The sequence below is a fragment of the Drosophila miranda genome (assembly GCF_003369915.1).
Source record: "Drosophila miranda strain MSH22 chromosome Y unlocalized genomic scaffold, D.miranda_PacBio2.1 Contig_Y1_pilon, whole genome shotgun sequence".
NCBI classification, from domain to species: Eukaryota; Metazoa; Arthropoda; class Insecta; order Diptera; family Drosophilidae; genus Drosophila; species Drosophila miranda.
The window spans coordinates 40,792,854-40,806,476 of NW_022881603.1; the positions used below are offsets into that span (position 1 = coordinate 40,792,854).

Sequence of the window (13,623 nt, forward strand, 5' to 3'; positions counted from 1 at the left end):
ATTTTACGATATCTAGTACATCAATACTCCCAAGGCTTCTCTCGATCTCCCCTTTAATCCTTAGCGTATGTTCGTTTGCAGAAGAACAACAAAAAACGAGGGGGAACGTTGTGAGTTGCTGCGGACACCGCAACTCTACGGTTATACCCGATACTAAGTCAGTATGGCTCTCCTCCGGCAGACGCCGCTAATATTAAACGACACGACAAAGAGTGCGTGCGAGAGAGACAGAAAATCAGTCTGAGCGTGACGTCGGGCGCTGCGTAGCCACTGCAAATTGATTTGTTCCTATTGGCTATAAAAATGATCTGATCTGATCCAGATTCAGCAATCTGATAGATATAGTCATTATCTATGATTCTGCGTTTTTAGTTTTTTCGAATGTGCAATATTGTGGATGCAACAGATTTTCGTCCTTTGTGTGGGCGGAAGGGGGTGGGGCGAAGTTTTGAGATACACGTTTTATAGTAAGGTCTAACAGGAGTGCGGATACCAAATTTGGTTACTCTAGCCTTAATAGTCTCTGAGACTTTTGAAGATCCCCAGATTTTCGTCCTTTGCGGGGGCGGAAGGGGGTGTGGCGAAATTTTGAAACAAACTCGTCTCGGTCCGATATATTAGGAGTGTGGATACGAAATTTGGTTGCTCTACCTTTTGTAGTCTCTGAGATCTAGGCGCTAATGTTTTACTCTAAGCAAAGCCGCCTATGCTACGTGTGTGTTAGAGAGAGACAGGGCGAGAAAAAATGAAATTGGTTTCTTGATGCTGGCTATAATAATAATACGATCCAATTCAGATTCCGCAGTCTTAAAGATATGGTCATTCTCTACAATTCTACGTTTTTGGTTTTCTCATATCTTTAAAATTGTGGATGCCACAGATTTTCGTCTTTTCTGGGGGCGGAAGTGGGCGGGGCGAAGTTTTTAAATATTTTTGTAGCAGTGACATATCACAGAAGTCTGGATCCAAAACATCGTTGCTCTAGCTCTTATAGTTTTTGAGCACTAGGCGCTGAAGGGGACGGACAGACGGACAGACAGACATGGCTCAATCGACTCGGCTATTGATGCTGATCAAGAATATATATACTTTATGGGGTCGGAAACGATTCCTTTTGGACGTTACACACATCCACTTTTACCACAAATCTAATATACCCCAATACTCATTTTGAGTATCGGGTATAACGAGGGGGAACTTTGTGAGTTGCTGCGGAGACCGCATCTCTACAGTTATACCCGATACTAAGTCAGTATGGCTCTCCTCCGGCAGACACGCGAATATTAAACGACACGACAAAGAGTGCGTGCGAGAGAGACAGAAAATCAGTCTGAGCGTGACGTCGGGCGTTGCGTAGCCACTGCAAATTGATTTCTTGCTTTTGGCTACAAAAATGATCCGATCTGATCCAGATTCAGCATTCTGATAGATATGATTCTTCGTTTTTAGTTTTCTCGAATGTGCAATATTGTGGATGCAACAGATTTTCGTCCTTTGTGTGGGCGGAAGGGGGTGTGGCGAATTTTTGAAACAAACTCGTCTCGGTCCGATATATTAGGAGTGTGGGTACCAAATTTGGTTGCTCTAGCTTTTGTAGTCTCTGAGATCTAGGCGCTAATTTTTTACTCTAAGCAAAGCCGCCTATGCTACGTGTGTGTTAGAGAGAGACAGGGCGAGAAAAAATGAAATTGTTTTCTTGATGCTGGCTATAATAATAATACGATCCAATTCAGATTCCGCAGTCTTAAAGATATGGTCATTCTCTACAATTCTACGTTTTTGGTTTTCTCATATCTTCAAAATTGTGTATGCCACAGATTTTCGTCCTTTGTGGGGGCGGAAGTGGGCGGGGGCGAAGTTTTGAAATATTTTTGTAGCAGTGACATATCACAGAAGTCTGGATCCAAAACATCGTTGCTCTAGCTCTTATAGTCTTTGAGCACTAGGCGCTGAAGGGGACGGACAGACGGACAGACGGACGGACGGACAGACAGACAGGGCTCAATCGACTCGGCTATTGATGCTGATCAAGCATATATATACTTTATGGGGTCGGAAACGATTCCTTCTGGACGTTACACACATCCACTTTTACCACAAATCGCGCAAAATAACCGCGCTTGGCCCGATGCAGCGAGATCTACAAAGCGGCGAGGAAGGATCTGAAGACCGCCATAAGGAACAGCAAGAGGGAATGCTTCCTTAAGCTGTGTGATGCCGCCGAAGAGGACCCCTGGGGAGGCGCGTACAGGATGGTGGTGAAGAGGCTGAACGCGGGCAGTAAAGCTCCAACAGATCCAGAGGCACTGGAGGGTATAGTCAGGGCACTGTTTCCTCGAGGACGGCAGATCCCTAGCTCCCTGCGGTTCCAGCATAGACCGAGCGACATCTGCGAGGTTACGGAAGCCGAGGTGTTGCAGGCAGGCAGATACCTGATACCTAGGAAGGCTCCGGGTCCGGATGCGATCCCCAACAGCGCGTTGAAGCTGGCAATTCTTCTACTCCCGAGGGAAGTTGCGGGCCTTTTCAACAAATGCCTCCAGGAGGGGACGTTCCCCGAGAGGTGGAAAAGGCAACGGCTGCTACTATTAACCAAGCCGGGCAAGCCGCCAGGGGTGGCCTCTTCCTACAGGCCCATCTGCCTTCTGGACTCCATGGGAAAAGTCTTCGAAAGGGTGATCGGTGCGAGGCTGAGCGCAGCCATCGAAGCAGCAGACGGTCTCTCCCAGAACCAATACGGGTTCAGGAAAGGGAGGTCGACGCTGGACGCCATCCTGAGGGTCGTACAAACGGCGGAGGAAACCATTGCTGGGACTAGGTGGAGAGGCGGAACCAAGTCCTATTGTCTGGTGGTGACACTGGACATAAGGAACGCCTTCAACTCGGCCGACTGGACCCGGACGCTGGAGGCACTGAGGTCCTTCAACATCCCGGGCTACCTACTGAATATAGCGCGCAGCTATTTCAGCAATAGGGTGCTGGCAATGGACACATGTCAGGGCTCTAGGGCATACGAAGTCTCAGCCGGAGTCCCGCAGGTCTCCGTTTTGGGACCTCTGCTCTGGAACGCCATGTACGACGGTGTCCTACGGCTCCCGATGCCAGCCAACACTAACCTGGTGGGTTTCGCTGACGACGTCGCAATAGTGGCGGTAGCGAAGGAACTTGCCGCAGTGGAGGAGCTTGCCAACGTCGCCATACAATCCGTCGAGGCGTGGCTAGCCGCCGCGGGGCTTGAGCTGGCGGCCCAAAAAACGGAGGCGGTCCTGATATCCAGCCGTAAAGTGGTCGAGACCACCAGAGTGCAGGTTGGTGGGACCGCGATCGATTCGCAGAGGTCCATCAAGTACCTTGGAGTCCTCATCGACACGCGCCTGTCCTTCAAAGAGCATCTGGAATACTTCCACACAAAGGCCGGTGGGACCGCGGGAGCCCTATCCAGGATGCTGCTAAACACCAGAGGGCCAAAGCAGGCAACGAGGAAACTGCTGACGAGCGTCGTGACGTCGCAGATGCTCTACGCCGCACCGGTGTGGGCAGAAGCCGCGAAGGTGAGGAGCTACATGCGAGGAGTGGAGGCAACGTACAGGCTGTGCGCTATTAGGATCGCGTGCTCGTTCCGGACCATCTCAGACGAAGCCGCGTTAGTCATTGCCGGGCAAGTTCCGCTCATGATGCCATGACGGACAGTGCAGCCGAGGTACGCTCCAAAGCAGAAATTAAGGACGCCGCCAGAAGGACCAGCATAGACAAATGGCAGACTCGATGGGGCCACTCACCCAAAGGCCGATGGACCCACACCCTCATCCCAAGCATAGCATGCTGGGTTGAAAGGAAGCACGGCCAGGTGGATTTCTACCTTACCCAGGCACTGAGCGGACATGGCTGCTTCAGCGGCTACCTAAAGCGCTTCGGCCACGAGACAGAGGACTGGTGCCCCGAGTGTGGCACAGGCATAGAGGAGGACTCTCGCCACGTCCTCTTCGACTGCCACAGGTTTGACCTCGAGCGTCAGACATTGGAGACAGCAGCAGGGTCTAGGGTCAGCACCGAGACTCTGGTGCCGCTGATGCTGGCAGACCCGAAGGTGTGGGAAGCGGCCGCGGAGTTCGCCTCTAGCGTGATGCGAACGCTTAGGTCCTTGGAGAGAAGGCGGAAGGAGCAGACGGAGTAGGTGTCCACGCCACTGCGAAGCAATGCTTTGCGGCAGTACCGCAGTCCGCGGGGCCCCTAGTCCCAACATACTCTTGTCCGTTAAGTTAAGTTAAATATAAATTGTATAGTATATATTATAGAGCAAATAAATAAGTATATGAATATAAAAACGAGGGGGAACGTTGTGAGTTGCTGCGGACACCGCAACTCTACGGTTATACCCGATACTAAGTCAGTATGGCTCTCCTCCGGCAGACGCCGCTAATATTAAACGACACGACAAAGAGTGCGTGCGAGAGAGACAGAAAATCAGTCTGAGCGTGACGTCGGGCGCTGCGTAGCCACTGCAAATTGATTTGTTCCTATTGGCTATAAAAATGATCTGATCTGATCCAGATTCAGCAATCTGATAGATATAGTCATTATCTATGATTCTGCGTTTTTAGTTTTCTCGAATGTGCAATATTGTGGATGCAACAGATTTTCGTCCTTTGTGTGGGCGGAAGGGGGTGGGGCGAAATTTTAAGATACACGTTTTATAGTAAGATCTAACAGGAGTTCGAATACCAAATTTGGTTACTCTAGCTTTAATAGTCTCTGAGATTTTTGAATATCCCCAGATTTTCGTCCTTTGCGGGGGCGGAAGGGGGTGTGGCGAAATTTTAAGATACACGTTTTATAGTAAGATCTAACAGGAGTTCGAATACCAAATTTGGTTACTCTAGCTTTAATAGTCTCTGAGATTTTTGAATATCCCCAGATTTTCGTCCTTTGCGGGGGCGGAAGGGGGTGTGGCGAAATTTTGAAACAAACTCGTCTCGGTCCGATATATTAGGAGTGTGGATACCAAATTTGGTTGCTCTAGCTTTTGTAGTCTCTGAGATCTAGGCGCTAATGTTTTACTCTAAGCAAAGCCGCCTATGCTACGTGTGTGTTAGAGAGAGACAGGGCGAGAAAAAATGAAATTGTTTTCTTGATGCTGGCTATGATAAAAATACGATCCAATTCAGATTCCGCAGTCTTAAAGATATGGTCATTCTCTACAATTCTACGTTTTTGGTTTTTTCATATCTTTAAAATTGTGGATGCCACAGATTTTCGTCCTTTGTGGGGCGGAAGTGGGCGGGGCGAAGTTTTGAAATATTTTTGTAGCAGTGACATATCACAGAAGTCTGGATCCAAAACATCGTTGCTCTAGCTCTTATAGTCTTTGAGCACTAGGCGCTGAAGGGGACGGACAGACGGACGGACGGACAGACAGACAGACAGACAGGGCTCAATCGACTCGGCTATTGATGCTGATCAAGAATATATATACTTTATGGGGTCGGAAACGATTCCTTCTGGACGTTACACACATCCACTTTTACCACAAATCTAATATACCCCAATACTCATTTTGAGTATCGGGTATAAAAACGAGGGGGAACGTTGTGAGTTGCTGCGGACACCGCAACTCTACGGTTATACCCGATACTAAGTCAGTATGGCTCTCCTCCGGCAGACGCCGCTAATATTAAACGACACGACAAGGAGTGCGTGCGAGAGAGACAGAAAATCAGTCTGAGCGTGACGTCGGGCGCTGCGTAGCCACTGCAAATTGATTTGCTCCTATTGGCTATAAAAATGATCTGATCTGATCCAGATTCAGCAATCTGATAGATATGGTCATTATCTATGATTCTGCGTTTTTAGTTTTCTCGAATGTGCAATATTGTGGATGCAACAGATTTTCGTCCTTTGTGTGGGCGGAAGGGGGTGGGGCGAAATTTTGAGATACACGTTTTATAGTAAAATCTAACAGGAGTGCGGATACCAAATTTGGTTACTCTAGCCTTAATAGTCTCTGAGATTTGTGGATGCCCCAGATTTTCGTCCTTTGCGGGGGCTGAAGGGGGTGTGGCGAAATTTGGACACGAAACGGTCAAGGTCCGATATCACAGGAGTGTGGATACCAAATTTGGTTGCACTGGCTCTTATAAGTTCTGAGATCCTTGAACTCATATTTTGCAATTGGCAAAGCCGACCATGAAACCTGTGTGTTAGAGAGAGACAGGGCGAGAAAAAATGAAATGAAGGGGGTGGGGCGAAATTTTGAGATACACGTTTTATAGTAAGATCTAACAGGAGTGCGGATACCAAATTTGGTTACTCTAGCCTTAATAGTCTCTGAGATTTTTGAATATCCCCAGATTTTCGTCCTTTGCGGGGGCGGAAGGGGGTGTGGCGAAATTTTGAAACAAACTCGTCTCGGTCCGATATATTAGGAGTGTGGATGCCAAATTTGGTTGCTCTAGCTTTTGTAGTCTCTGAGATCTAGGCGCTAATGTTTTACTCTAAGAAAAGCCGCCTATGCTACGTGTGTGTTAGAGAGAGACAGGGCGAGAAAAAATGAAATTGTTTTCTTGATGCTGGCTATAATAATAATACGATCCAATTCAGATTCCGCAGTCTTAAAGATATGGTCATTCTCTACAATTCTACGTTTTTGGTTTTCTCATATCTTTAAAATTGTGGATGCCACAGATTTTCGTCCTTTGTGGGGGCGGAAAAGGGCGGGGCGAAGTTTTGAAATATTTTTGTAGCAGTGACATATCACAGAAGTCTGGATCCAAAACATCGTTGCTCTAGCTCTTATAGTCTTTGAACACTAGGCGCTGAAGGGGACGGACAGACGGACAGACGGACGGACGGACAGACAGACAGGGCTTAATCGACTCGGCTATTGATGCTGATCAAGAATATATATACTTTATGGGGTCGGAAACGATTCCTTCTGGACGTTACACACATCCACTTTTACCACAAATCTAATATACCCCAATACTCATTTTGAGTATCGGGTATAAAAACGAGGGGGAACGTTGTGAGTTGCTGCGGACACCGCAACTCTACAGTTATACCCGATACTAAGTCAGTATGGCTCCCCTCCGGCAGACGCCGCTAATATAAAACGACACGACAAAGAGTGCGTGCGAGAGAGACAGAAAACAGAGACAGAGACAGACAGTCTCTGAGATTTTTGAATATCCCCAGATTTTCGTCCTTTGCGGGGGCGGAAGGGGGTGTGGCGAAATTTTGAAACAAACTCGTCTCGGTCCGATATATTAGGAGTGTGGATGCCAAATTTGGTTGCTCTAGCTTTTGTAGTCTCTGAGATCTAGGCGCTAATGTTTTACTCTAAGCAAAGCCGCCTATGCTACGTGTGTGTTAGAGAGAGACAGGGCGAGAAAAAATGAAATTGTTTTCTTGATGCTGGCTATAATAATAATACGATCCAATTCAGATTCCGCAGTCTTAAAGATATGGTCATTCTCTACAACTCTACGTTTTTGGTTTTCTCATATCTTTAAAATTGTGGATGCCACAGATTTTCGTCCTTTGTGGGGGCGGAAGGGGGCGGGGCGAAGTTTTGAAATATTTTTGTAGCAGTGACATATCACAGAAGTCTGGATCCAAAACATCGTTGCTCTAGCTCTTATAGTCTTTGAACACTAGGCGCTGAAGGGGACGGACAGACGGACAGACGGACGGACGGACAGACAGACAGGGCTTAATCGACTCGGCTATTGATGCTGATCAAGAATATATATACTTTATGGGGTCGGAAACGATTCCTTCTGGACGTTACACACATCCACTTTTACCACAAATCTAATATACCCCAATACTCATTTTGAGTATCGGGTATAAAAACAAGGGGGAACGTTGTGAGTTGCTGCGGACACCGCAACTCTACAGTTATACCCGGTACTAAGTCAGTATGGCTCTCCTCCGGCAGACGCCGCTAATATTAAACGACACGACACAGAGTGCGTGCGAGAGAGACAGAAAATCAGTCTGAGCGTGACGTCGGGCGCTGCGTAGCCACTGAAAATTGATTTGCTCCTATTGGCTATAAAAATGATCTGATCTGATCCAGATTCAGCAATCTGATAGATATGGTCATTATCTATGATTCTGCGTTTTTAGTTTTCTCGAATGTGCAATATTGTGGATGCAACAGATTTTCGTCTTTTGTGTGGGCGGAAGGGGGTAGGGCGAAATTTTGAGATACACGTTTTATAGTAAGATCTAACAGGAGTGCGGATACCAAATTTGGTTACTCTAGCCTTAATAGTCTCTGAGATTTGTGGATGCCCCAGATTTTCGTCCTTTGCGGGGGCTGAAGGGGGTGTGGCGAAATTTGGGCCACGAAACGGTCAAGGTCCGATATCACAGGAGTGTGGATACCAAATTTGGTTGCTCTGGCTCTTATAGGTTCTGAGATCATTGAACTCATATTTTGCAATTGGCAAAGCCGACCATGAAACCTGTGTGTTAGAGAGAGACAGGGCGAGAAAAAATGAAATTGTTTTCTCGCTTATATTAAACGACACGACAAGGAGTGCGTGCGAGAGAGACAGAAAATCAGTCTGAGCGTGACGTCGGGTGCTGCGTAGCCAGTGCAAATTGATTTGTTCCTTTTGGCTATAAAAATGATCTGATCTGCTCCAGATTCGGCAATCTGATATATATGATCATTATCTATGATTCTGCGTTTTTAGTTTTCTCGTATCCTCAATATTGTGAATGCAACAGATTTTCGTCATTTGTGGGGGCGGAAGGGGGTGGGGCGAAATTTTGAGATATACGTTTTATAGTGAGATCTAACAGGAGTGCGGATACCAAATTTGGTTACTCTAGCCTTAATAGTCTCTGAGACTTGTGAATATCCCCAGATTTTCATCCTTTGCGGGGGCGGAAGGGGGTGTGGCGAAATTTTGAAACAAACTCGTCTCGGTCCGATATATTAGGAGTGTGGATACCAAATTTGGTTGCTCTAGCTTTTATAGTCTCTGAGATCTAGGCGCTAATGTTTTACTCTAAGCAAAGCCGGCTATGCTACGTGTGTTAGAGAGAGACAGGGCGAGAAAAATGAAATTGTTTTCTTGATTCTGGCTATAATAATTATACGATCTGGTTCAGATTTTGCACTCTAGAAGATATAGTCATCTTCTACGTTCTGCGTTTTTAGTTTTCTCGTATCGTCGAAATTGTGGATGCCACAGATTTTCGCCCTTTGTGGGGGCGGAAGTGGGCGGGGCAAAGTTTTGAAATATTCTTGTAGCAGTGACATATCACAGAAGTCTGGATCCAAAACATCGTTGCTCTCGCTCTTATAGTCTTTGAGCACTAGGCGCTGAAGGGGACGGACAGACGGACAGACGGACGGACGGACAGACGGACAGACAGACATGGCTCAATCGACTCGGCTATTGATGCTGATCAAGAATATATATACTTTATGGGGTAGGAAACGATTCCTTTTGGACGTTACACACATCCACTTTTACCACAAATCTAATATACCCCAATACTCATTTTGAGTATCGGGTATAAAAAAACCACAAATCTAATATACCCCAATACTCATTTTGAGTATCGGGTATAAAAATCAAACTAATTATCCGAATAACATTAGTTGCGTATGTTCATTTCAAATCGCCGAGGGACCAACACTATCCCCCACTCTACCCACCTCTGCGCCGAACCACAACGCAAGCCCGACGTCTGCCTTAAAGTTCCATCCATTTCTACAAATTTCTTGTGGATTGACCCCTGGACGTGACTGAGTTTACCTCAGCCTGAAATAGGACCAATTTGGTTGATCCCTTATAATCTCTGAGAACTAGGGGCTCATCGGATCGGACGGACGGACAGACAGACATGCATGGCTATATCGACTCGACTAGTTATGCTGATCAAGAATTGATCAATATCCATTTGTTTTGGGTGTTGTATCCATTAGATTATTGGGAATCAATGAGATACCGCTCTATACCTGATGTACAATTTCTTCTTTGAGAAGCCTTTGTAAATGCAAGAACTTCTTCGGGTTCTTTCGCAGTGAGATACTTTTCAAGTTCTGAAATTGTTGGGGCACAATGGGGGAAGAAACTAAGATCTCATGCTAAAGGTTTCTGAACCTCTGGATACGGAAGCCTATAGATGGGATTCATTAGCTACTTTTCTACTATATCCTGTCTGAAAAACCATTGTAAGTGTAATTTTGTATCTTTGAGATACATTTCTATTATGAGCAAAGACTACCGTATAAAAATAAAAGCCTGAATTTTTTCTAAAAGATAATTATCATAATTCAAGAGCCAACAAACCGACTGTGTTTTAAGAATCTTCATTAGATTTAAAACATATTTCTGTTAATTATCTATATGGACATGCTCCCTTCTCCTCCTGCTTTTCACGGATATGTACCACGTTCTCGAGAGTATTTGGAAGACGCCACAAACAGCTAACAAAGCCAACAGAAAGTGTACGAATACGTGAAAAACACACCTATCCTGTGATTTTTTCTTTGCCTCCACGAAATAAACATACCGAAAGATAATCTCATTTTGTTAATGCCATAGATATGACGTAGGATTGGCGGATCGTCATGGGTCATGGGAATAGGAATAGGAATATGGGCATACATATATAGGGGTATGGGTATGGGATGCGCATTAAATGGATTATGACTCAGAGAAAGCCCCGAAAGAGAATTTATTGAGGCAAAAATTCAAACAATTTTGAGAAAAGCAAAAACAAATGTGTGTGCTTATTGGGCATGAGATCGGCTATGGAGGTGAGGTGTACAGTCTGCTTGGGTTCTCCCGGATCTTCTCCCTCTCCACAAACATTCCGACCAGCTTGTTCACGTAGGCCTCCTTGGCGATGGGCGAGTACTGAACGAAGTGCTGTTTCTCTATGTCCCAATTCAGATAACTTGGAGCCTCCACGTCTTTTGACGCCCGACTAGATGGGGCCAGGTTTGTATCGAGTTTATCAATTGCTCTTTGGGACTGGTGTTACCTGTGCCCCATCTTCCGTATTATGGCTGGCACTGGCTTGTTCCGGCTCTTGCAATTGAGGACTTGCCTTCATTTTGTTAAATATGTCGTCAGGCTGCTTTGAGGGCGACGTTGGTGCCTCTGTTTGATCCTGCTTGGACCGACTTTCCGGCAACGGCTTCAATCGTTGCTCCATCTCCCACAGCTGTCGCTCCTCTTCGTCTCGTTTGCGCCCAGCCTGCATTATGTCCATCAGCTGAGCGACATTTGGATACATGTCACTCTGTTATCACTCTGCTTTCTATCAGTACCTTTAGGCTTAATCTTGTCGAGCATTATATCCAGCTGGTTCATCGCATGTATCTCTCCGGGAAGGTGGCCCATCGCATTGCTTCCGAGTATATGGGAATCACGTTTAATTTTCTTCTGTCGCTTTATCCTCTCCATGCGATCCATTATAGCATCTAGATGCGGTTTGATTATCGATGTGTCTGTATTCGCCTGATAAGTAGCCCTGACCTTGTAGGTATCCAATGGGGGACTCCCAGCTCTTGATCAAGCCCCGAACAACCTCATCGTAGGCATTGTGGAAGCCCATCCTGTCCAAGTTCGTAATCCCTGCATTGACTTGCTTGGCTCCATCCAAGGTACTGCAGGTCAGAAAATACCTGTGTGCGATTTCCGCTTACAACGGTAATGGATGTAGGGGAATTCATTTATTTTAATTTACCATAATAAAAGTCGCATGGCAGTAGAGGCTCAACACAGTTTACAGAATACTCGTACATATATGTATGATGGGATTCAATAAGCTATATAGATGGAGATTTTATTTTTCGAGCAGTACGAGTATTGTATAATCCTTTGAATTCCACTCAAAACGGTGCCAAATCAGGTTTAAAACACCATTAATTAGCATTCGTCGTAAAACGTCATATCATGAAATTCGAGATCGAAACTACTACGGGTGTCCGTACCGTAAGGTTCAGTCCCCCAGTAAACCTAAACGATCTGCTACCTGTCTAAAAAAGCCTTTAACACTACCCATGTAATACATCAATCAGAGCGCCGCTAAACTTTTGCATTTCAACGATGACAACAACGAATTAGCATGTACAAACGAATCAGAATGAATGAAATGCCTAAGGTATGATGGGGCCACAATGCAAACAGACGAAATGGCCGAAAACATAGAAGACTCGATCGACGCCAGAAATTTATGCAACATTCGTCAGCTGTTGTCAACCGCGTGCTTCGAGGGGCAACAACAAATTGTTCAGTTTTCAAGAGAAGAGGAGCCGTATTTCGGAACGATCATGGGATCGTTCGTGTTTGGCAGTACCAACTGCCATAATTAATGGGCCTTTGCCATGGGCAGGGGTAGACAGAGCCAAGCTCCGAAGAGACATCCCAAGTCGCACGTAGTGTGAGGCACCAGCAACAGCAACAGCAACAGCAGTAGCAGCAGCAGAAGGCGGATGGATGGATGATGGCAATGGCCCTCAAGCATTTTGAAGTGTGACCGCGTAAACTGAATATATTTTTATATTTAGACGCACGACGTCATCTGGCGCTGGCGCTGTCGCGGTGAATGAAAGTTTAGGCAAAGCTTCGAGCCGCGAAAGAAGAGCGCCGAAATACGCCAAGTCATGGCGTCTCACCCTCTCGCAGTCCGCCTTCCTTCGGCTCTCTTTATGGCTCCAATCTGAAGCTTGTCAGGCCGGCGCGTGCGACAGATGTATGAATCACCGAATGTATGGCCGGCGTTGCTCCAACTGGAGTTCTGAGAGACAGATAAAGAGTGCGGTCAAGAATACGTCATCTGTGGATCCTCTTGGCAATACATATGTATCTTTATCTAACATAACTTAAGGGTGATGTTCAATAAGCGTTCAACGGCAATTCACATCCATCCATTTTGTGCCGGACCGGACCTACTGCTAATACACCAAACAATCCCACATTTTCACTGGTGAACTCGATAGCCACTAGTATGTTGTTTGATGAAAATTATGCATTTATTTATTTGATGCTGACTCCAACATGAGATTTCGTATGTATACATATGTATGTATGTTAAGCTATGTTATATCGATTGTACATTAATTATATTAATTGCCACTCTTTCTGGCATTCTGATTAAATATTTGACTGACGTTTAGGTTATTGAAGATTTGTGGTTTTATAGAGGAAAATTATATTTTTGAAAAACTTCGAACTAAAATATCATCTAGCTAGCAATTAAGCAATGAACATAAGAAGTAATGTGCGCAGGAGGATAGCATTTGTGACTAAAGGTAAAACAGTATAGAAAATATTATATTTATTCATACTCCTTCTTGACCATAACTAAGGCAGGGCGGGTAACCAGCTCCTGCTACTGGTGTCCAGCATGTTCGCTTGTGCAGAGCTGTTTCACCTAACGACAGGGAAATCCATTCATTAATTTCTACTCATTCACCCACTCCCACACTCATAATCATTCACACCCACTCGCACTCGCTTGCACCCTGAATAAGTCAGAGAAAAAACAAAATTAATTTTGCAATATTTGTTTATTTGGTTATTTGGATATTTGTTATCTTCATCTTCCACCTAGCAGGAGATTCCGTGAAACAATGGGCGTTCTTCACGG

The 13,623-nt window shown here is 45.6% G+C and overlaps 2 protein-coding genes across 2 annotated transcripts in view; both read right to left on the minus strand.

The window, feature by feature from the left end:
* The window catches only part of LOC117189887 (ribonuclease P protein subunit p25-like protein), a 57,627-nt gene that overhangs the window by 31,633 nt on the left and 12,371 nt on the right, over nucleotides 1-13,623 (minus strand). The window lies entirely within an intron of this gene.
* On the minus strand, nucleotides 10,669-11,818 carry LOC117189886. The gene is made up of 4 exons (XM_033394966.1): nucleotides 11,719-11,818; nucleotides 11,508-11,656; nucleotides 11,300-11,452; nucleotides 10,669-11,244 (listed from the first exon to the last, which is right to left on the minus strand). Exons 1-4 carry the CDS (start codon nucleotides 11,733-11,735, stop codon nucleotides 11,099-11,101), a joined length of 465 nt encoding a protein of 154 aa, XP_033250857.1. The 5' UTR covers nucleotides 11,736-11,818; the 3' UTR covers nucleotides 10,669-11,098.

Coding starts and splice junctions, on each gene's coding strand:
- LOC117189886 (XM_033394966.1), bottom strand. Junction 11,453..11,507: donor CCCCATTGGATACCTACAAG/GTCAGGGCTACT, acceptor AACCGCATCTAG/ATGCTATAATGGATCGCATG. Junction 11,245..11,299: donor CGACAAGATTAAGCCTAAAG/GTACTGATAGAA, acceptor AATGTCGCTCAG/CTGATGGACATAATGCAGGC.